Raw genomic sequence first — 21,900 nt, 5'->3', positions numbered from 1 at the left:
TCCTCATTTCGTCTACGATAATCCCGTAGTTTTTGCTCGCGCATACTGCACACTTGTTTTCATATTGCGAAATTATTCTCGTGACATTAACTTAAAGCTATCTCATCGTATCTTTAACGTTATTTCGATCATTGCACAAAATAAATCCTAAACTATTTTGTACAAGTACAATATTTATAACTCTATGCGCAAATTTGGTTTCATTAATAGAATACTAAAGGATTCTACTTGACTAGTTTTATGCATCACTATGTTTGTTTCGATTGCGGATTTGTAAGTGTTTGGAAAAATCGCGTTATCGGGAAGTGCAAGACAAATACGCGTGATTATATGTAATCTAACTATAACATTCTCTTCGAGTACTTATTTATTAATACAGTTTTTTCATCGCTTAAATCTTGATGACGAAAAATTTGTCAACCAATCGAAGAAGGCTTGCTTATATTGACAAGTGATTAATCGTGATCTCGTAATTGAATTCATCTATCTTTCGTGGCAGCCTTAATACAAGCAGTTAGCTAATACGTTACACATCCATAAAACGATAATTCGGACGAGATATACATTTGCTCGAGGATATAACTGTTATTTTAACGTTAACGATCCTTTCTTGTTATCTTTTATTAGTTGCGTAATGGTGGTTTTTCAAAGAGTACCGGTTACCTTGATAACTCGCGAAAATTCGTTTAAAACTACTATGTATTTAAAATAAATACGGTACAACAGTTAGCGTCGTTTTGTATATCCAGTATCGATTTTGACCATCTATATCATGATCCATCGTACATTAGTTTTGTAAGAAAACTATCACGGAAAGTTTTGTTCAATTAGTAAAGGTTATTTCCTACAATTTGCCCTTATATTCGAATTTCTCTGTTCACTAAATGCATAATCAATAAGAATAACGTTGTACAGTCTCTTCTTACATCGGTGAACAACTAAAATTTTGCAATGCAATTTCCTATAAAGTGCAGATAACGGGATTGCAATATTTAGAAAATGAGTATTTTGTAGAAAGAATTTTGCGTAAAGCAGGGGTGCGTAAAAAATGGGAAGACGATTAGGACAAGGAAGGGGGGGGAGGGGTGACAAGGAAGGAAAGGATAAGAATAAGAGAACAGTGAATGGTAGCGGGCAGGAACGGTGACGGTGGCCATGGCGATGGCGATGGCGATGGCGATGACGATGGCGATGGCGATGACGATGGCGATGGCGATGGCGATGGCGGTGGCGGTGGCGGTGGCGGTGGCGGTGGCGGTGGCGGTGGCGATGGCGATGGCGGTGGCGGTGGTGGCGGCGGTGGCGGCGACGGTGGCGTTGGCGGTGGCGGTGGCGGTGGCGGTGGCGGTGACGGTGGCGGTGGCGGTGGCGGTGGTGGTGGCGGTGGTGGCGACGTCGACGACGACGACGACGACTAGAGAAAAAGGAGAAGGAGATATGCCTTTCTTTTTTTCTTTTTCTTTCTTTTTCTTCTTTCTTCTTCTTCTTCTTCTTTTTTCTTTTTCTTTTGTTTTTTTGTTTTTTTTTTTGTTTTGAAGGAATAATTCGTTTCGAACTGTAGTTGTGTCTTTGTTAACGTATGTACCTGATAAATATTTAATGAACTTTATCCCGTCGTCACATACCTTTGTAGACTAGGAAGTACATTCTTTGAAGCACCACCAATTCATATGATTTTTGCAACAGGGTCTTACAGCTGAATGAAATACACAACTGCATCTGCAACTTGATCTAAAAGAATTTCTAACTCATTTGACGCGGGGAACTCGAAACATTTCATAGCATTTCTTCGAGTCATATTCATTTCGTTTTAACGTTTAGCGTTTTAATCAAAATTGCTTTACCTAAGAAAGCAATGGTTTCTCACGTGATACGATTTCTTATGTCTTCCCTTCACGGAAAAATTAACAACTTTTATGCGACACTTTGAATCAAATCATCGTGAAATTAATATTACTTTCTTGCTTTCTCTCATACGGAAAGAAAGATTCCAGACATTCGAACGAGCAGATCGCAAGGTTTCTGCCGATCGTTGATACAAACAAATACTTGAATTCGCCTCTGCAGATGATACTGTATCTCACCATTCTTTGCTGGTTATTGTCCCATCTGATATAGGTCGAAATCTGCGACATCTGTAATTTAAATGAATTAACATTCAACAATTCACACGTATAGCCAAACTATGTTATGTATATATATATATGTATATATATATACACATATATATACATATATACATACACACACACATATATATATATATATACACCACAGTCATATAAATACCTAGCATTATTTTCTGCAATATGAGGAGGCAGAGATGTAGGAGGTGGCGGAGGTTGAGCATTCGGTGGACCACTATTATCAGAGTCATTGTCGCTACTCTCATCGGTACGTTTAGTCGTCTCTCCTAAGAGATGCGAAGGTACTCCTCTAGGAGAAAACTTGGATAATACTTCAGAATGGGACCTGATTCTGCGTTGCGGTCTTTGAAATCGAAGATTCAATTGGCTGGCATCGGTCACATATTTTTCGCTTTGCCTTCGGCGACGTAACGCAGGAGTACATCCAGTTAAATTTTCATCTTCTGTCGAATTAGCCGACGTTAAAGGTGAAAAGATCGATGGTTCATCGGGCAATGCCAAGCAGCGTCGCAATACCTCCACTGTCAAGCGTTTGCCCTTGACAGCTAAAATTTATTACTATTAGTATCGCTAAGAAGCTATAACCAATCCTAATCGTTATAAATTGCTGTCCAAAATACGAAAAATACAACTTTCCATTTCCTTCCCCTCCCTTCCCTTCTTCCAATTACTTAAGAATTGAAAACCTTTTGATTTAATAGTACATGTTCTTAGAATCTTCAATATATAATTTATCGAACAACGGATGTGTGCACATACATATATACGCACACACATGAGCGCATTGCTGACGTAATAAAAAAAAGAATAAGTAATAGTCGAAGGAAAGATGTACAATTTTCAAACGATAATAGTACTGTGTGGCATCTCTGTGGCATCTCTGTGGCTGGGCACCTTTACAGGTAGAAGAAAGGCAAACGAAGAAAGTGGAACTAAACAATTTAAACTATAATTTTCCAAACAAACGATTATAAATATTTTTCCTTATAACGTACTCTTCCTCATTGTAATCTTTCTGAATTGATTGTTTGCTGAAGTTTTAATATATGTGTGTGTTTAATATATATGTCGAGTTTACATTAGAATTAGGGTTAGGGGGGCGTGAAACGAATCTTCATTTAGATTACACATTGTCGTTATGCAATAGAGACGACATTGACTAGTGCAAATGCGATTATTACAGAACTTGACAAGTAACCGTGGTACTTAGATACTCGGGAAGCTAATGACAATGATCCTAGGCTCAATAACGAATCCGCGGTCAACGGGATAACAGGATGCACTTTCTTTCAAAGCTCAAATCGTACTCGATTTGCTTGGCTACGGTGGAAGTATAACTAAACTAACTCTTTGTTAAAACATGAAATATCCACCGAGCGTAATACGACCTCACGAGAGAATGACTTTCCGTCGCGATGATGCTGCAGAGGAAAACTATGATGGGGTGCGTCTAAGGACTTCAGAAAGTGAGGGAAACTGACGTTGCTGTTAATTGGTCAATTTCCATGTTGGTGGTTAGAAAAAGATGCTAGCCGCCCTCGAGGGAAAGCTGCACGTGTACCGTGGAAACGCATCGACATCTGGCAATCATCTTATTCGAAGAATAGGGTCTGCATGTGGCGAACTACGGGACAGTGACCGTTGCAATGTTTACTGTCGAGTGTCACAACTATTTCCTTTTTAAGGAGAGCTATAGAATTACTCCATACCTCTGCCAGACAAAGCGTTCATCCCGTGACCGTGGCTACGTTCGGCGAATGGTTGTCGTCTCGAGCCCAAGCTCATTATCACAAATCTCGAACGAATACAATCGAATCGAATGACGACAATTGTTTAATTACGCCTATGATAGAATCTAGATTACGGTGTTAAGGGATTTTCCCAAAGTTCCAAAGGGAAGGCTCCGATGTCCTTTCATCTCCAACATATATATATTAAAACTTCAGCATATATATATATATATATATATACTCCTCGCCGATTTCGATACCTCTTTTTTTTAACATATTGTCAAGATCATCATTCTGAACAACTTCTTCGTATATATGTAAATATAATGGGTGCTCTCGTTTTAGTTTTCGAGTTATACAAAAAACTATGTTTGGTATTATATTTGTATGTACTTTCTTTCTATATTTTATACAGGACTGTATATTAGATATTATAATTATTGCGTGCATATGCGCGCGTGTGTCCCAATTATAATTGTGTTGCTGTAGCTACACTATAATTGGTATTGTTACTGCTCGGTTATACAGCCGATATATGTCTTTCATGGTGACCGGGTACGCTTGTAACAAATAAGTTCCTGACAAATTTGCTGATAGAATACATGTAGTACTTATCCCTGGGAGACCGAGTATTTTCTCTTTTTTCTAACGTTATTGAATTTAAATCGCCCATTTATACTGCTCCACGCGGCTCGCCACCACTTCTCAATAGCCTAATCCTACCTATTCCTTTTTTCATTTGGAATTCAGTGACTGAAATTTTTATTATTTCTTCCCATTGCTTATATATTGCTATGAAGATATTGAAAAAGGTCTATACGATATATTAAAAACCAGTTTTACGCGACATATGTAATACCAAACATACTTGCGTGTATAACTCGAAATCTAAGACTGGGCAGTCGTGATATTTATAAAATAAAGTTGTTCAGAACGATGACTTTGACAACATACTTCAAGGACATTGAAATCGATAAGGGAGTGGCTATCGGGTATTGTGCGTGATATTCGTGTAGAAGTGGGACATTGTAATTCTGTAAGGAAAGCAATATATATTATATATATATCAACGATGGCTTTGTCGTTTTTAAGGAATTCTCAGCCTGTAAACTTCATCAATTACAAAAACGACCAAACTCGTGAAGAACAGGAAGAACAGAAATCGTAAAACTTGTGCAATCGAATCTGTACAGTATTAAAACATGTAACGCATGTGAGTTCGGGAATATAGGTAAAATTAAAATAGATAGATAAAATTACAGTGTAAGCTAAAAAAAAAAAAGTCTTACTAACTAGCGTCTTTTTCTCTGGCTGTAGCCGAAGGTGTAGACGATATTTCTACTTCATTTCCCATGATGCTTTTGGTATTTTGCGTATTCGTTTCTGGTGTTGATTCCGATAATGAACATCTCGGACTTTTAAGCGGAATTGGAATTTTGCTGACAGTATTATAAGTCCTATTAGAGACCTCCTTTTCTTTATCGTCCTTATATTCACGAAGTGATACTACGTTCGGTATAGTGGTCGAGGCAGTGATAGTGTTGCTCTCCTTGTGCACGGTATCATCGATAGGCGCTCGATTTTCAACAGCATCGTCGTATATCGATGGTTCTTCCCTTTCCGGATTAGGATTATCTAGGATAGCCGAACTGTCTACTGTACCGTTTGTCATTTTTCCTATAAAATTGCATTAAATGAATGTAAAATCACGAAGGTAATAGCGACATATGATATGATACGATAATAGCCACAACAAGAACATATCACCGCCAGCAACAACAACAACAGCACTGCGATGGCAACATAGTAACAAAATCTTTGAAAACTTTCGAGGTCGGGTAAAGATATAGTAAATTAAAGCGTTTGTATATTTACTTTGCAACGGCTCTCTATCCGCGGTGGTTTGTACAACGGTTGCACCACCTGTTGCATCAACTACTCTAATTTCTAGTCTTCCGGCCACTGCTTCCTCCTCTTCTTCTCCTCCAGGTGTGCTGGGTATTGTGTTTGGTGGTGAAAAAGCAACTGCTGGTACGCTCGCCCTTCGTGGTGGAGGGCTTTGTCTCGGTTCGTCGTAACGTGTAGCTATATTTCTCATGATATCAACCTCGTACAACAAATCATCGAATGCGGCTTGTTGAACCTGTTATTGGAAAACAATACGTAGCTCTATAAAACTTCAAATATGTATGATATATATATATATATATATATCATACATATATCGAAGGGCGTATATAATGGTTACGGACCAACGGTGCTTCGAGGTACGTGCGAACATGCGGGGCCAACGCAGGAACGCTCCAAGCGCGAGGAAGCGCACTTTGAAGATCCGGATATTTCTCAATGCCAGCAATATTTAAGCACCTATGAGGAGCCGCAGGCTTCGTAGAATCTTCACTTATTCGTGAGAGGGCAGTTGGTATTATTGAATGTTGCGGTGCGATCGACGTGGTTGATTGAACCACTGTCGTTTTCGCATCGATAGATGCAGGTACTGAAGTTGCGATGGTCACAGCATCACTACCAACTGTCGACTATAAATTAAAATTTGATAAGATCAAATTAATTATGCGCAATAATGCGTGTCAAAACAGACCGCGGGAACTTTTTATTTGTATGTAAAACTTAATCAAAAACTTGACTATCGAAATTGGATTCTGTAACGTAATTTATGATAACATGATCATTTTAAACAGTTACCTGCGGAACCATAATTGGCATGTTGGTCCCTTTATGCTCGGGACTCTGTAAATTCTCTCCTTTCCATTCGTTGTCAGTCTCTTCAGAATCGTCAAATTGTGATTTCCACTGAGAAGCGAGGGTCAGGCCACCACCACCTTTAGTCACTTGTTGCAACGCCGATACATTGTCGTCATCTATCTGCGCGAACTGAGTTATGGAACAGTCCCTTATTGCGGCGCGACTAGCTCTTGTTTGTTGACGTCCATCTGTTCTTCTTCGCGGTTCTCTTTTCAATGGTTCTCTTTGTTCCGTAACCTGTCAGGATATACATCCAAAAAGGAATAGACATGAATTAAAAACAAACAATCTTTTATATTGTTTGAGTTTAGTAAATAGCTTTTACGATTTTATACACACGGGGCTCTGATTGCCAACGTATTTTGGATTGGTAACGTCGTAGGAACAATAAGAGGCATCGACTTCAGTTTGTACACGAGGACTGGGAGGTTCGCCAGGCGTTGCCTCGGGCGCAGATGTTACTCGTAATCGAGCAAATGTTGCGCCACTTGCGGATTTCCTTAATGGCGCTGCAGCATTAGCTCCAATTTTATTGCGAGGAACTTCTGAAGCAGAACGAGCGGATGCCATTAAAGCGTCTCCTTCATTGTCTACCACGCCTGTTTGTGGTTCTGCTGCCATCGAAACTGCACGCCTCTTTTTAGGCGAGTCTGTAGAAATGAAATGGTAAAGGTACACGCGAACAAACATGACTGTATCAAGCTAAGCACTTGCTTAAGATATTTTCTAATAAATGAAATCTTATTTTGAAGGTAATAACCTTGAGCCTGTTGCCCAGCTTGTTGATGAGTGTTATCCATTGTAGGTATTGTGGCGTTACAATTTTTATCTCGGCCGTGATTGCTGATAGCTGATGTAAACGGCACCGAAGATCCTTCTACTCCACGTTGTTTATTTCTTCTACATATACTTTCATAATCCATTTGTGCCTGTAAAATATATGCTGAAATATATCCGCCGTAATTTATACGCAGCTAGTGATATATAGTAAACGTTTCTATTTAATCTCTTTACGTCTAATTCCTTTCTGTTATCGGGTTCGACGTTTTCTTGATTATTCGTATCGACGTTCGGCGTGGTTGGTGCTTGATTGATCGTAGTAGCTGTGGTCAGTACTGGAGGCATGGCGACCTGGTAGTTACTAGGTAGAGACCTGGTAGTCGGTAAACTTTCGTTCGATATAAATGGCCTCTCCCAATCATAGGGATCAGTAGCTTTCACTCCTCTACGTTTCAAGCAACGTTCGAATAGACCTGCCAGCATCGCATAATCTGGTTTATCTGCGTATCCCAAACTCTAAAAATGATATTCCATTCATTGCTCGATCACATGCATTAATTAGAAGACGATATAATATTATCATTATCTATTAAGTGTTATATATCACATAACCATATTGAATAAAAATAGCTGGCTTTTTGAAACATGTAAAAGAATATTAAGATCGCATACCTGAATATATTCCAAAAAAACACGGAAATCCGCTGGAAGATGTTTTAAAAGTAAGCGATGATCGTACTTTTCTTTCATGAGACCCACCTAGACGAAGAAACGAAAGATGGATGAGGCGCGGAAGGGAGAAAGGGAAGGAAGGAGGGAGGGAGGGAAAAAGTTAGAGACGGAGAGAGAGAGAGAGAGAGAAAAGGAAAAACGATACATTAAAGCTTGGGCGAGATCATTTTTTTATGGTGAAGAAGACGCGTATCGGTCAATTAAGCCAAGAATACTTGTAACATTGGTATACCTGTTCTTTATCCTTTATTTTTCGCCATGGAAGTTGTCCATTAACAAACTCTACCAACATATAAAATAATGACCACAAATCGTCGTGTCTGCCCATTTCTTTGTTTTTGTGCGCATTCACCGATGCGTACCGGACGGTTCCCCTAAATCCTGCCGCGCTACGAGGTGGTCTAACTTCACCAGTACCCGTCGTGAATTGACGAGCCAAACCAAAGTCTAACATATAAACTAACTTCGATGTATGCGGAAGTCGTCCTATTGAAAAGTTTGACTGCAAAGATAACATTAATTATACAGAACGAGTTGCAACTTTTGCCATAGCGATTAATAACGAATACCATTTTCGTGAAGTATCAATATCATCTTTTAATTAATGAACATATATCTTATCTCGATTGAACATAAATTTTATAATAATAATAAATTTTGATATGATATAAATAAGTGCATGGTAAAAGTGCGAATGGTAAAAGTGACTGACTGAAATTGGAAGAAAATATGCGTATGCGATGCCCACACATTGGTCGATCATAGGTGTATATTGTACACTAATGGAAAAAGAACATGGAAATCATTACATCGATACAAATTGGAAATTGGTTTCGAAAGATAATAGGGACAACGAGGAAGAAATAGCAAGAACTTTCTTGAAATTAGACACTATTCTGAGAATGTTGTACAAATTAAGATAAACTTACAGGTTTGATGTCTCTATGAAGGAAGCCTACTTGATGTATGTTTTCAATTGCTTTGAGAATTTGAAGTCCTAAACGGAGAGTAGTAGATAATGAGAAAGCACCACGAGGCTGAGCACGTCGTAACTCTGCTAAATTTTTTCCTTGCAGCTGCATTACAACATAATTGAATCGATCATTACGGCCACAACCTATAAACCTACACACATGTTCTCGGCCTGCAATAGGGAATGACAAGCATTCATTAACAAAGATAAAAGCGATATTTACCTTGGGTATTATATGTATATATGGTATATAAATCATGCCTTTACGCTAATTTAGTTCTATATAATTATAAGATTACAACATACCCTGAAGTTTTTTCAATACTGCTACTTCCATCTTAAGAACTTGCTTTGATTGACGTGCTGATTCAACTTTCAATGCAACTTGCTCTCTGGTCATCAAGTCTAGCCCTTCATAAATTTCACCAAACCCACCCCCTCCTATTCTCCTGACCTGCATAGAGAAGAAATTACTGGGTAAACTAAAATAGACAAGATACTTTTGGAATTGGTAGTTTGGAGAAGCAAAAGAAAAAGAAGGAGACTTAGAAAAGAAGATATAGATTGACTCACGACTTTCCAGCGTTCTTTGACCACATGGCCAGGTTGCAGCAAATCCTCGCTCATCATAGTTATATTATTATTCTGATCCGTACTTTCGTCGCCTACATTCCTTGGCTGCAATGTAGTAGAGTGATCGGGATGCCTAGAATGCGCAAGCGAACCCTATTACGAGATTCGTTAGAAATTAAAAAGAATATTCGCATGCTGGTGTAGGTCTTCGGTCTTGTATTAGCCTCTGGCCGATACGCGACAAGCAACGATGCGAGCAAGCAAGAATAGGTAGAAAGATGGAAGAAGAATCAAAATGAATCGCGACGTAATGCAGTAAGTGGAATGCGAAACAGCTCGACCCGACGCAGCGAACTTTACAGCTGTCAACGTGAGACAAACGACACACCCTGTACGGTCGTGACAGGTTAGGTTTTTAACCTAAAGCATATTATAGTACGATTACAGTAGGAAATTGGTCGATACTGAGCGCCCTGTGTTAGGCAGCCATGATTACGCGCGAGCAAAGGGTGCATCGGGCATGAAGGGGGCGATCGTCTACTCTACCAATCGTTCAACCACGTTCAATCGTTCGACCCGTCACCTGGTGTCACGTTTGGTTCCTTCTGCTATCCTTGCCCCGAATCGCTTGCAAAATTTCTCTGTTCGTACCCGCAACAACGCGAATTTTCGCCAAAAAAATTTTTGTTCGAGCTTCTAATCTGTTCTAGCTTGGATTAACTATTATTACGAACAGAGCCGAACAAGGCCGAGCTTAGTGATTATAAACCAAGAGGGGAAGCGCAGCTAAGGAAAAGATATATAGCTTTGCTTCCTTCGTCCTAAAAAAAAAACTCTAGCCGCGTAGAACTTTTCATTGTACTATAGCATTATCATTTAGCTTTTCCTAAATTCAACGCGCACGATCCACCAACCAATCCAAATATGATTAGTACTTCATTTCCACTAACAATGTCGTTTGGTAATCGTTGATGACGTTTCTACACAATCCGAATTCTTCTCAGCCAGTGCTTTATGTTATTTCACGATCCCGCACGATTCCCGTTTCCATCTCTTTTCTTTCCCTCGTTTTCCCCCTTTTCCCCGATTCTTTCTACCACTACTTCCTCCCCTTCCTATTAGTTTCTGTCTTCACCTCACCCTTTCGTATTCCTCCTTCCTTTCCTTTCCTTCGCTCACCCTCCCACACTCTCACCCTACCACACCCCACCCTACCCCACCAATCCTTCCTAACTGTTTCTCTCACTTGAACGCGGTCCTTCGATCCTTCCTAATCTTATTTTATCCGAATTTCTATTACACTGTTCTTTCTACTCTTACGATCACTATTTTCACCACCGATCAAACATATTAAATATGTTTCATCAATGCTCTAGTAGATATGCCCGTCAAACACCGATGGAACGGCCATTTTTCGATTTCGTACCACGGCATTCGTAATGCTTATAAACGCCGCAAGATAGCGACCTGAATGCTCGATCGATCTTCACCGTCCTATCTTTTCCCTCTATGATTTCAAACATTTCGCGATTCAATCATTAGTATTTCGGAATTAAACGTTCTAGGCCCTCCGTGCCGTACGCATTTTTCTCTCTTCTTTCTTTCTTTCCTTCTTTCTTCTTTCCTTTCATAAAAATTCACCGCGTATTTCACAGCGTTTCCTCTTTCATTCCATTCTATTTTTATTACTGTGTTACAAAACAGCGCCCACCGCAAAAAGTTATTACCGTTAACATTTTCACGTATCCATCCATTGTTTTGCATGTTACGCTCCTTTACGTATGTATCATAGATAATTGTTATTATATTTTATCTGTCTCCAGTTTTATTAATAGCTTCAATAATGGCTACACCATGACTATGCGCAAAAGTAAAAAATATTATAAAGAGTATTCATGCTTAGAAGAAACTAATGAGAAGGAAACGACTCAAATCTGTAAGTACACCTTTTTTAGTAATTTCGAGTAATAGCTGTGTATGTACACGTATTACATAGCTATATATTTTATTACGTTCGACATAATAAGATAGGATATGCGCATTACCAATTGTAAATGATTTTTACTGAACTTTACTGATCGTCAAATTTTTTTGATACTACCTTGAATAGTGTCGTGACGTATTCACCTGTTTGACTAATTTCTTTCATTGTCATTAAGAATAAGACGGAGGATAACACGTTTAGATGTGTACACAGTAGTAGATGATAAAGGCTTCTCCTTTTTATCTAAACAGGAATCAATGAATCCGAAGAATTCTCATGTCTTGTAACACGATGCAAAATCGATTCAAGTACCTATATCTACTTACATAGAAGACATATCGATCGCTGTATCGTATTTATACTCGTGCTCGTGGTACTTACGATTCTTTTGCGATTACCGTTATTATTTTACTATTTTTGTAGCATAAATCGTATATATTTTTTGTAAATGATTCTAATGAAACGAAAGCACTTTATGTATAAGAGATTTGGACCTATGAAAATATAATTTTAAGCGATGCGAGCAAAGGATATTACAGATTGAGTATACTTTTTTAAAAACCGGAAGGCATTACAAACTTGTTACATAACTGTAAGTGTACATTTTACATTTGTGCCGATCTTCGAGTATTTTCGAGCTTTTCAAAAGGTATCCAAGTATTTTTCAAGTTTTCAGATAAGTATTTCTTCCGCTAACCATACCTATATATATGTATTTACTTACTTATGCGTGTGTATATCCCAATGTGAACGGTTTTAAGGTCTACATATGTAAGTAATCGCTTCGAACTTGTTAACACCTCTTTTCGAAACAACTAATTCAAAAGTTGTTACTTCCTCTCCGGAAATACGTAAACGAAGGCAATGTTTAGCCATTGGGGCTAGGATTTTAATTTCAAACAGATTCTGGTTCTCTTAGCTTTGCAGTTGTAAATTTGTATGTGTTTGAGGATGAGATGGGAAAAAGAGATATCTTTATATCTATGAAAGTTTAGACACAAATTAAGTCAGCTAGTGACATTGATCGATGTAAGTAAATGACATGATATATAGTTGAGAGTTGGTCCAGATACCATACCTAACAACGGCATGGCCGAATCGCGTGCGTGCGTGCGAATTTATTGTTAGTCACGCAGAAGCCGTGCATTTCTCACATGTTCGTGAACGAATGTCATGCTCAAGGTAAGAATTGTTCTTTTATTCGGGTCGATTCTATTTATCGTTTAAAAAAGAAACAACACACATGTATATGTATGCAGAAGATAATAATCGTAAATAAAAAAGTTGAACGTTTTTTTTTTTTTTATAGAAAAATTAATTTAGAGTTAATAAGATGAACTATCGATTGCCGATTGTGAATAGGCGTTTCTATAAATTTAAATGATTTTAAGCTGTTTTATGAATGCAAACGTACGATACAATCACTTTCATTTTAGAATTTCGCGACCTATGTTGATAAAGGAACAAATATTTTACTGGACGATTAAAGTGTTCGCAACGGTTCTTTGGATTTCGAATAAGATTTTAAATAGGAGGACGCGCAATTGTTCTTTTGATCAGCGTTCGACCGTCTTTTCGCACATGTTTAATAAAAATCGAGTAATGAAATTTCGAAATGCTTAAATTACTAACTCCATTCGCCAGAGGGCATAATTTAAGTTTAAACGTCTATTTTTAAACGACCCCACTTTGTGTGTGTGCGTGTGCGCGCGCGCGCGCGCGTGTGTGCGTGTGTGCGTGTCATGAAACGTAAAGTAGCATCTTTCTCCGCGCCAAGGTATTTTTCTAAGTAGCTTTGCTGCTTGTAAATTTTAGCCAGTGTCAATGTTAAGCATCTTTGTTGCGATCATTCATCTCTGCTTCTTTTTCCCATAGACATGTTTAAATTATAAAAACTTGAAAGTTATACATATATTATGTATTACGTATATATTATATGGATACAATCGAACACGTTCGTGTACGTAATTTTTTAAAGTTCAAAATACGCAATTTGTCAGGCGTTTCGGTAAAACTTACGTATTTATATAGAAAGGTAAAAACAAGTGGCGGGTTAGAGAACGCAAAGAAGATATAGAAACATATAGAAAAGGAACACAAGTTTCTTTCCTGGAAAGGGATAGAAAGGAAAAAAAGTTGAGTAGGAAGTCGAAATTTGAGGGTATATCTCAAAAGAGATAATCACATACCACTTCATAGTTTCAAGTAAAGACAAAGCACATAAAGATTGTGCCAAGTGGAAAGTTGGTTACACAAAGACGAAGACGACGACGACGACGACGTCAAGTAGAATAATTACGATGACGTTTGCGTGTAGCGGACGGTGGTAACAACGATAACAGTAGCAAGGGCGATAGTAATAGTAGATCGATGCGTCGATCGATGCGAGATTCGGCACTAGAAACGAACGAACAATTCGATCGGTTACTCGGATGGAATCGATATAAACGTAGCGCGATTTCTAGTGAATGGTTTCACGATCCTCCTCATCTAGGGCACGAATCAGCGAACGAATACAATTCGTCGCCGCGATCTAGATAACACCGTGAGTTCGTTTACGAACCGGTGGCCCAAGTTCTCTGACGACGAGCGAGTTAGAGCCAGAAAGCGAATCGTCGCGTTCCACTGGCATTGGACATTGGACACACACTGACACGAGGCACGATCAGCGTGATGTTCCGTTTCTTCCATCGCCGCCTCCTTCCCTCCTCGATCGTCCCTGCCATCCAACCCGTTTCCCCCTCAGTAGTGGCCTACGAAGCCGCACACCTTGAACCGAACCGATTGCGGACGCTACTGTTACATATGTATATGTACGTAAGTATATCTGATACCAGCTACACGCTTTCGGTACACATCTATCAAACTGTTTTTCTCTCTTCTTTCTTGCAAACGTGTATCTATTCTAGTCTATTGTTCTATTGTTCACGCATAATTAGCAATTACATAATCTTCCATAATCTTCCATAATCTTTCACTGTTATTCTATATTCCATAATACATAATTATATAATTACATATACAATATCTAATCGATTAGTTGATTAATCAGTTTATGATATGTCCACTTATTAGTGATCTCATGTCAAATATGTATGTATTTGATATTTAATGGTCGACGATGATGAGAAATGCAAATTTCGTTTTTTGATCAAGAGAAAAGAAGATCGGTAAAGATTTAACTGATTTCAATAGAAATCCGATAATTCCGCCAATTACAAGCATAAAGTATATATATATATATATATATATATATATATACACACACATATTATCGGTTCGCGACATGTCGATCGACACTGTTCGTACTACATATCTTACTATGGGATTACGTTACTGCGAAATGTATAACGATTACACAAATGTTTGCGTAAATGTAATACATAATACATGATAATACATGACGGTATTCCTACTTTTTTTCAGACGTTGTGCCAAATTAAATGATTTTAGCCGAGATTCTTTGTGAGAAAATATACACGGCTATATTTCGCGTATTTCGTCTTCGCATTTAGCAACGTTGTGTTATTTCGGTACAGCATCGGTTAGAACATGCTCACACGAGATTCACACGATTCTTATATTCAACGAATATCAAAACCAATTTTTCTAGATAGTCGCCAACGATAACCGATTCACTTCATCGTCTTTATATCGTGTATAGAACAACCTTTAATTCTGTTTTCATCGAAATACGATCAATTACCGAAATCGAAATCCCATAACCGGGACGGACGAAAGAACTACAAAAAAGAAGAAGATATTAATCCAGTGTATATATATACCGCACAACATATTGCTACACGCGCGCATACAAACACGTGTGTGAATGACGGAATGCTAATTTTCAATTTCTCTACGTAATTCAATTATTCTATGTTATATCTTTTATATCGAACAAATGAACTGGGCGTGACTATGCTACTATGCCAGAATCGAGAATAGCAACGGTTGAACGAAATACCGGAATACCAGACGTTGATTGAATACCGCTTATGGAACATAAGTAGTTCTGTCCATGCTCGTATCAACGATAATATATCCAATTGTCGAGTCGATTAACCATTTTCATTGTTTCACTTATATACTTTAATAATGCATTCGTGTGATCACTGTAAATAATTTCTATATCTTTGTGTTAGTACATAGTTGATTAAATTTCATATTTTCCATACTCCTTGACACTTTTCGTAAGTAATAATTCACACATCTCGCCTATTGTCAGATACATATAATGTACATGTATACATACATATACACATACATGTACGTAAATAATATGCGAATGTTAATCTACCTTCCACGTATGTAGTATGATATTTATCGGTTAAAATTGAGTCGCTGTTATCTTTCTCACATTTTACAACAATTGTTGCAAAGATTATCGAGTGGTACGAACTTACCGATGGCATATTAATCTAATTCATATTCGTTCAATTATACGTTTAATACATATTATATATGTAATTGTTATATATGTATATATGTATGTATTAATACGGTTTTTCGTATTTTGTTTCTTGTCGTCTGTTTTTGTTAATTTGTCCATTAATTTCCATTCAAAATAATTCGTATAACTTCATTGAAAATATTTATGCGACATGTAAGTATGTTACAAACACAAAGATAAGTAACGGATCAAAGTTCAACAGCGTTTTGACATCCTGCTTATTGTCTCGGTTTCTCTGGTTGTTCTAATGCGAACAGTTCAAAAGATTTTCAGAGGTCGCTGTATTCGTCGACCTTTCTTTGACTTTGTTGAGCCAAAGCGTCACGACGATAGGAGATACTTGAAAGCAATCGGGAGTTTTGCCAGTAGCTGCAACGCTAAACGAAGTGGATTAAAATCCAGAAGCGATAATAACACGTTTCCTGTTATACGTAATACTGTATCAAGTTCACATATTCAAACATATTCAAAATTCAGAGGCATGGCGCTAAACAAGCTCAGCATCGATAAAGTGGATCTTACGGATAAACGCGTTCTCATACGGTATAACTCTTTTTTACCTAGAAAATGATTATTACGTAAAATGCATAACTATACCAAGTAACATATCAAAGTTTTAGGTTAAATAATTTAAATAATAAATTTAACCTTATGGTACTCGTGAACATTAACTTCATTGCTGCTATAGGGTAGATTTCAATGTACCTTTGAAGGATGGTAAAATCACCAATAACCAGAGAATCGTTGCTGCTTTGGATACAATCAAATATGCTCTTGAAAAGAAAGCAAAATCTGTTGTTTTAATGTCACACTTGGGACGTCCAGATGGTAAACGAGATATGAAATACTCTCTTAAACCTGTTGCGGAAGAACTAAAGTCCTTACTTGGAAAGGAGATTCTATTCTTGAACGACTGTGTCGGATCTGAGATTGAAACCGCATGTGCCAATCCAGTGCCTGGAACTATTATCTTACTTGAAAACTTAAGATTTCACATAGAAGAAGAAGGTAAAGGAATAGGAGCAGATGGAACCAAAGTAAGCAAATTACATGCTATTGTTTACATGCTATATAATAGATTTGACTAGGTAAAACCAATAAACTGTTACTGTTTTTTATTTTCCTTTCTTTTTTCTTCCTCTCTCTTTTTAGGTAAAAGCAGAGAAGGAAAAAGTAGAGGAATTTAGGAAATCATTGAGAAAATTAGGAGACATTTATATTAACGATGCCTTTGGTACAGCCCATCGAGCTCACAGCTCTATGCTTGGTGAAGGATATGAAACAAGAGCAAGTGGTTTTCTTCTGAAAAAAGAATTGGAATATTTTGCTAAAGCGCTGGATAATCCTGAAAGGCCATTCCTGGCTATACTAGGTGGTGCCAAAGTTGCAGATAAAATACAGTTGATTAATAATTTGCTGGATAAAGTTAATGAGATGATCATAGCTGGTGGAATGGCTTACACCTTTCTAAAGATATCGAAAAACATGAAGGTAAATACAGCATGGTAAACTGGTGTTTGAAATATCTAAATTAAAAGTATAATGTTCGTGTTCCAGATTGGTAATTCATTATTTGACGAAGAGGGTGCGAAAATCGTTAATGAATTATTATCTAAAGCTGAGAGAAATAAAGTTCAAATACATCTGCCCGTTGATTTCGTTATCGCAGACAAATTCGCAGAAAATGCAGCTGTTGGTGCTGCGGATGTAGAAAATGGTATACCCGATGGTTGGATGGGACTTGACAACGGACCAAGATCAAGCACCTTATTTAGTGGTAAATACTATTCATTTATTCTCAGTCATCGACATGTATCTGAGATTTTCAGATAAATTAATATCGTAAAAATATTTGTTTATAACTATATCCAATTTAATGCACAGAACCTATTAAGAGAGCAAAAACAATCGTATGGAATGGCCCGGCAGGTGTCTTTGAATTTGAAAATTTTAGTAAAGGTACAAAGAGCTTAATGGACAATGTTGTAGAGACAACGTCACGAGGTACTATTACCATAATCGGTGGTGGTGATACAGCCACTTGCGCTGCTAAATGGAAAACAGAAGATAAAGTAAGCCATGTGAGCACCGGTGGTGGCGCAAGTTTAGAACTTCTTGAAGGAAAGATTTTACCGGGAGTTGCGGCCCTCTCTCCGTTATAATCTCTGCTCGATGTCATTTACACCTTTAGATTTTGGTTAGCATCTTTATTTAAAAGATGTTAATTTTCTTTAATTACCAAACTAGCATCGTAGTATAATGAAATAAAATAAAATAGGATATTTATCGCTGTGTATAAATTACCTTAGTAATCTATACCGTATCGGTATAATTTATGTTTGGAAAATTCCTTTTGCTTTCACATGTGAGATACATCTGCATTCGCGAATATAAAAAGCATAAAATGTATTTATAATCGTATAAAAACAATTACATATATACTAGATGTAATGTTCCAATATCATTGTTGAAATTGTTAAATTCTGCATGCTATTATTTCCTTGTGTGACGATTTTTCTGTCAAAAACGACATACGATGTTCAATAAGAATGCCGCAATCTCTGATATCATATAACTTGCTTGCGAGAGAAAATAATAGCATAATAATCGTACAAAAAATGTATGTATTGCATGTAAAGATGGAAATGCAAAAATGGACAAATATGGATAAATAAATTAATAAAACAAAGGTTATGCAATTATCATGGATTTTGTCTATTGTTGAAGTTCCACTGAAAATAATCAAGTTTCGCTCTTTACAAATGTAATAGTGTTCTATTATTTTCAAGCGTATACAAAAAATATCTAATGTTTGCAGCAATACATATACGTACATACGTACGCACGTATATACTCGCATACAAGGAACATTACTATTTACAAACATGATGTACTGATAAATATAATTATCGAGAATAATAAATTATGTTAAATAGTCTTCCATATATCCCTTATAGCAGATATGTATATTGTAATACATGTATATTATATGCTATATATGTATATTACAATACATCTAAAAGATCCATGGATTGAACATCCCAATTCATTATTTACCTCGATATTTTATTTTAAACAACAACCTCTTGTATTATTATAAACGCAGAGGTCGAAGAATAATTATTAGGATGGATTTACATTAAGCAACAATTCTGCGGTGTTTCCATGCTGCGTAGTAACGCTGGAATCACAGGATCGCCCTCAGTATCAGTTTGAAAGGGCGTTGTCTGTTCTCCTATTAATTCTTCAGGTAATTGACCACAAGCTTGTACTTCTTGCATAAATGATATTATCGTTTCGAAACGTTTCTTTTTCACTTCTTCCGTATCATCATCTTTCTCTTTATCGAGTTCCATACATACCTAAAATAAAAGGACGCTTTTATATACTTTATATTAGGATTGAAATAACTTGTTATCCTATGCGGAAATAATTGTTGTTCATGTGAAAATGGCTTTTGTCTATAATTATTCCTATTGGATAATCACCTGCTGCATTAATTCAAGCTGTTTTCTAAACCTCTGAAGGTCACTCGACGATATCACTGTCTTCTTCTCTTCTAACCATTCAGGATACTTATCTACTAATTCTTTTAGTGACGGATACAAAATTTCTTTTGACAATAAATGCTGTAGCATTCCTTGCATGAATGGTGGAATGGCACCTGGCCCATCTTCCAAGGATGCTAGTCCAAACATTTCAGATAAATCAGCATCGCTCTACAATGTTTTCACGGAAGAAAAAACATATTTCAGGATACAAAGAATTAAATAAAAGAAAGACCCTCATGATTTCTGAAACAATTACCTGTAAGTTTTCGGACGTTGTAGACAAGTCGTTTAATGCTTGTGCAATGGCAGTTTGAAAGTCTCTACTCACATTATCTTTATCAAAGGTTTCTTCGTTGTTTATCGCACTAGCAACTGTCTGTGCCATCCTTTGAGGAGAAACTCCTAATTCGCTATCTGTTTCTAATGGGAAAATTTGTTAATAATATCTTTTTTGTGTTTTTCATAAACAATTACCATTTTGAATGAAATTTCGTAGGCTTTCTACAAATTGTTCTGCAGCTTGTTTAACAAAATCTGTAGTCCAAGCATCTTCCGATATATCAGTTGTGTTCTTATCTGTTGTGGATTCTAAAGTATCTGTTTTACACATATCCTCTTTATCTGATATTTGTTCTTTGTTGAAGTCCTTCAAAGCACCTGAGTAAATGATTATACAACTGTCAATTCTATCAAAGTTTAGTGTAAAACAAACAAATATTGCTAGGTATTCTAGTTGGTCTTTTTCCTTTAATTACGTAATAAAAGAATCGGCATATTATTATTTATCATTATAAAACAATATAAATATTCTTTTCCTGTTCCCCTTTCTTCCTTTACTTTAACTAAATTATACTTTTCCAAATAAAGTTGTAAGAAAAGTATGCAATAAACGTATTAAATAGAAAGAGAGAGATAAAGGTAGATATTTATATAGTTTGAGGTTAGGATTTTTTAATTATGTTTATTATAAATTCACCAGAATGTTATTATTACTCACTGTCTAACAAATCGTTTAATTCTTGATCTTCCGTTTGGTTTGTTGAGTTTTCGTCAGCCATAGCTATCGTTTTGTAATTTTATCGTTAAACCTTAAATCACTATGCGAAAATATGAAACTTAAAATATATGCAACAAAACGTTATAGCTTTATCATCGTTTACATATATCAACATACGTATGTATGTGGACAAAACATGAATAAATGAATTCTCTGATTTCTAATACCAGTTAATATTAATGGAGAATCGATTGTAATTTTAAAACAACGACATATTCTTTTGATCCTGTTACGTTGTTTCTTGGGTTCTTTCAAGAAAAAAGTACATGGGTTAGTGTCTGCTCGCAGGAATGCGCGGGAATTCAAAAAGACTTTGATGTTTCTAAACGATCGTTTATTCTAATTTGTATTTTTCGACTGGAACAGAAAGAAATTCACGTTCAAGAATCAAAAACTGGAATAGATTAAAAACCTCCCTTCCTTCGCTTTCAATCTTCGACACCTATCCTTTCTTTTCTGATGCAGGGTCACCTGTCCTGGTGTTTCTGGTCCGATGATTCAATGGGCCTCATTTTCCTAAGTAAATGGAGTGGGAGCGTTGTGTTTCGTGGAAACAAGTGTTTACGTGTACGGCGATGAGGAGGAAGGCGAGAAGGAAATGGCGCAAGACGAAAAGACAACAACATTTCTAAGGAAGTGAAAGACATGGGTCGAGGATAAGACATTGTTAATTTATGCGGCCCGTAATAAATATTCTAAAGATGCCCCTCAAGACGCTCAGATCCATTATTCATTCATACATGCGTGCGCGGTCTACTCCATCACCCACCATGGGATGAACGGAATGTCCTTCTATCATTGGTTGCTCTAACAGATCATTATTCTGAGAGTTTCCGAACGCAAATCAAGTTACCAAGTTAGCATACATATATATTAGTGTATACGTATGCATATATACCATTGTCTCATGTACAGGTTCTGAAACAGGTTCTGTAGCGGAGAATGTCACGATTATACGACGACCTGTGTGTTTCCTATCCGCCACCAGCGGCGTTGCTGCCGAGTTATAAAAAAAAAAAAAAAAAAAAAAAGGGGAGGATACAAGATCATAATTTTGTGTCCCCTAAAGCGAAGTTTAACCATAAATAGAAGTGTTTATGCATAAATAACGTATACTTACTTATAAAGCGTTACAAAAATGATAAAATGTTCACTTGATT

The 21,900-nt window shown here is 37.0% G+C and overlaps 3 protein-coding genes across 6 annotated transcripts; 1 reads left to right on the top strand and 2 right to left on the bottom strand.

The window, feature by feature from the left end:
- Nucleotides 1-1,324: 1,324 nt before the first annotated feature.
- Nucleotides 1,325-14,333, bottom strand: Asator (tau-tubulin kinase asator). 4 transcript variants are annotated; one of them, XR_013059426.1, is made up of 16 exons: nucleotides 9,699-9,831; nucleotides 9,432-9,579; nucleotides 9,082-9,296; nucleotides 8,385-8,654; nucleotides 8,093-8,179; nucleotides 7,655-7,936; nucleotides 7,401-7,569; nucleotides 6,980-7,290; nucleotides 6,581-6,877; nucleotides 6,130-6,414; nucleotides 5,753-6,020; nucleotides 5,171-5,554; nucleotides 2,290-2,692; nucleotides 2,085-2,135; nucleotides 1,626-1,731; nucleotides 1,325-1,414 (listed from the first exon to the last, which is right to left on the bottom strand). XR_013059426.1 is itself a non-coding variant. In XM_076622385.1 (15 exons), coding segments are annotated over exons 1-15 (3,228 nt in total). In that variant the 5' UTR covers nucleotides 9,756-9,831; the 3' UTR covers nucleotides 1,533-1,730. The 4 variants fall into 4 exon arrangements, 2 of the variants coding, with proteins under 2 accessions (XP_076478500.1, XP_033204619.1); XR_013059425.1 differs by having other exon boundaries at nucleotides 1,626-2,135; XM_076622385.1 differs by lacking the exon at nucleotides 1,325-1,414 and having other exon boundaries at nucleotides 1,533-1,731.
- Nucleotides 14,334-16,413: 2,080 nt separating this feature from the next.
- Pgk (phosphoglycerate kinase) lies at nucleotides 16,414-18,834 on the top strand. Its single transcript, XM_033348796.2, has 5 exons — nucleotides 16,414-16,675; nucleotides 16,821-17,169; nucleotides 17,285-17,623; nucleotides 17,690-17,909; nucleotides 18,017-18,834. Exons 1-5 carry the CDS (start codon nucleotides 16,614-16,616, stop codon nucleotides 18,292-18,294), a joined length of 1,248 nt encoding a protein of 415 aa, XP_033204687.1. The 5' UTR covers nucleotides 16,414-16,613; the 3' UTR covers nucleotides 18,295-18,834.
- On the bottom strand, nucleotides 18,824-21,879 carry Pex19 (peroxisomal biogenesis factor 19). Its single transcript, XM_033348810.2, has 6 exons — nucleotides 21,861-21,879; nucleotides 20,681-20,780; nucleotides 20,158-20,340; nucleotides 19,940-20,103; nucleotides 19,621-19,851; nucleotides 18,824-19,494 (listed from the first exon to the last, which is right to left on the bottom strand). Exons 2-6 carry the CDS (start codon nucleotides 20,739-20,741, stop codon nucleotides 19,267-19,269), a joined length of 867 nt encoding a protein of 288 aa, XP_033204701.1. The 5' UTR covers nucleotides 20,742-20,780; nucleotides 21,861-21,879; the 3' UTR covers nucleotides 18,824-19,266.
- Nucleotides 21,880-21,900: the final 21 nt, after the last annotated feature.

Source organism: Bombus vancouverensis, chromosome 10 (genome assembly GCF_051014615.1).
Source record: "Bombus vancouverensis nearcticus chromosome 10, iyBomVanc1_principal, whole genome shotgun sequence".
Lineage (NCBI taxonomy): Eukaryota > Metazoa > Arthropoda > Insecta > Hymenoptera > Apidae > Bombus > Bombus vancouverensis.
The sequence above is the reverse complement of the archived record's forward strand: the minus strand, read 5'-3'. Positions and strand labels throughout refer to the sequence as shown.

Bases quoted from the DNA above. Each gene is read 5' to 3' on its own strand.
- Pex19 (XM_033348810.2), bottom strand. From the start codon at position 20,741: ATGGCTGACGAAAACTCAACAAACCAAACGGAAGATCAAGAATTAAAC. The intron at 20,104-20,157 runs GTAATTGTTTAT...TTTTCCCATTAG, and splicing joins ACGAAATTTCATTCAAAATG to AAACAGATAGCGAATTAGGA. The intron at 19,852-19,939 runs GTAATTGTTTCA...AAAACATTGTAG, and splicing joins CAACGTCCGAAAACTTACAG to AGCGATGCTGATTTATCTGA.
- Pgk (XM_033348796.2), top strand. From the start codon at position 16,614: ATGGCGCTAAACAAGCTCAGCATCGATAAAGTGGATCTTACGGATAAA. The intron at 16,676-16,820 runs GTATAACTCTTT...TTGCTGCTATAG, and splicing joins GATAAACGCGTTCTCATACG to GGTAGATTTCAATGTACCTT. The intron at 17,170-17,284 runs GTAAGCAAATTA...CTCTCTTTTTAG, and splicing joins TAGGAGCAGATGGAACCAAA to GTAAAAGCAGAGAAGGAAAA.
- Asator (XM_033348728.2), bottom strand. The intron at 8,180-8,384 runs GTATACCAATGT...TTCTTCGTCTAG, and splicing joins AAATAAAGGATAAAGAACAG to GTGGGTCTCATGAAAGAAAA. The intron at 6,878-6,979 runs GTGTGTATAAAA...ATATCCTGACAG, and splicing joins ACGTTGGCAATCAGAGCCCC to GTTACGGAACAAAGAGAACC.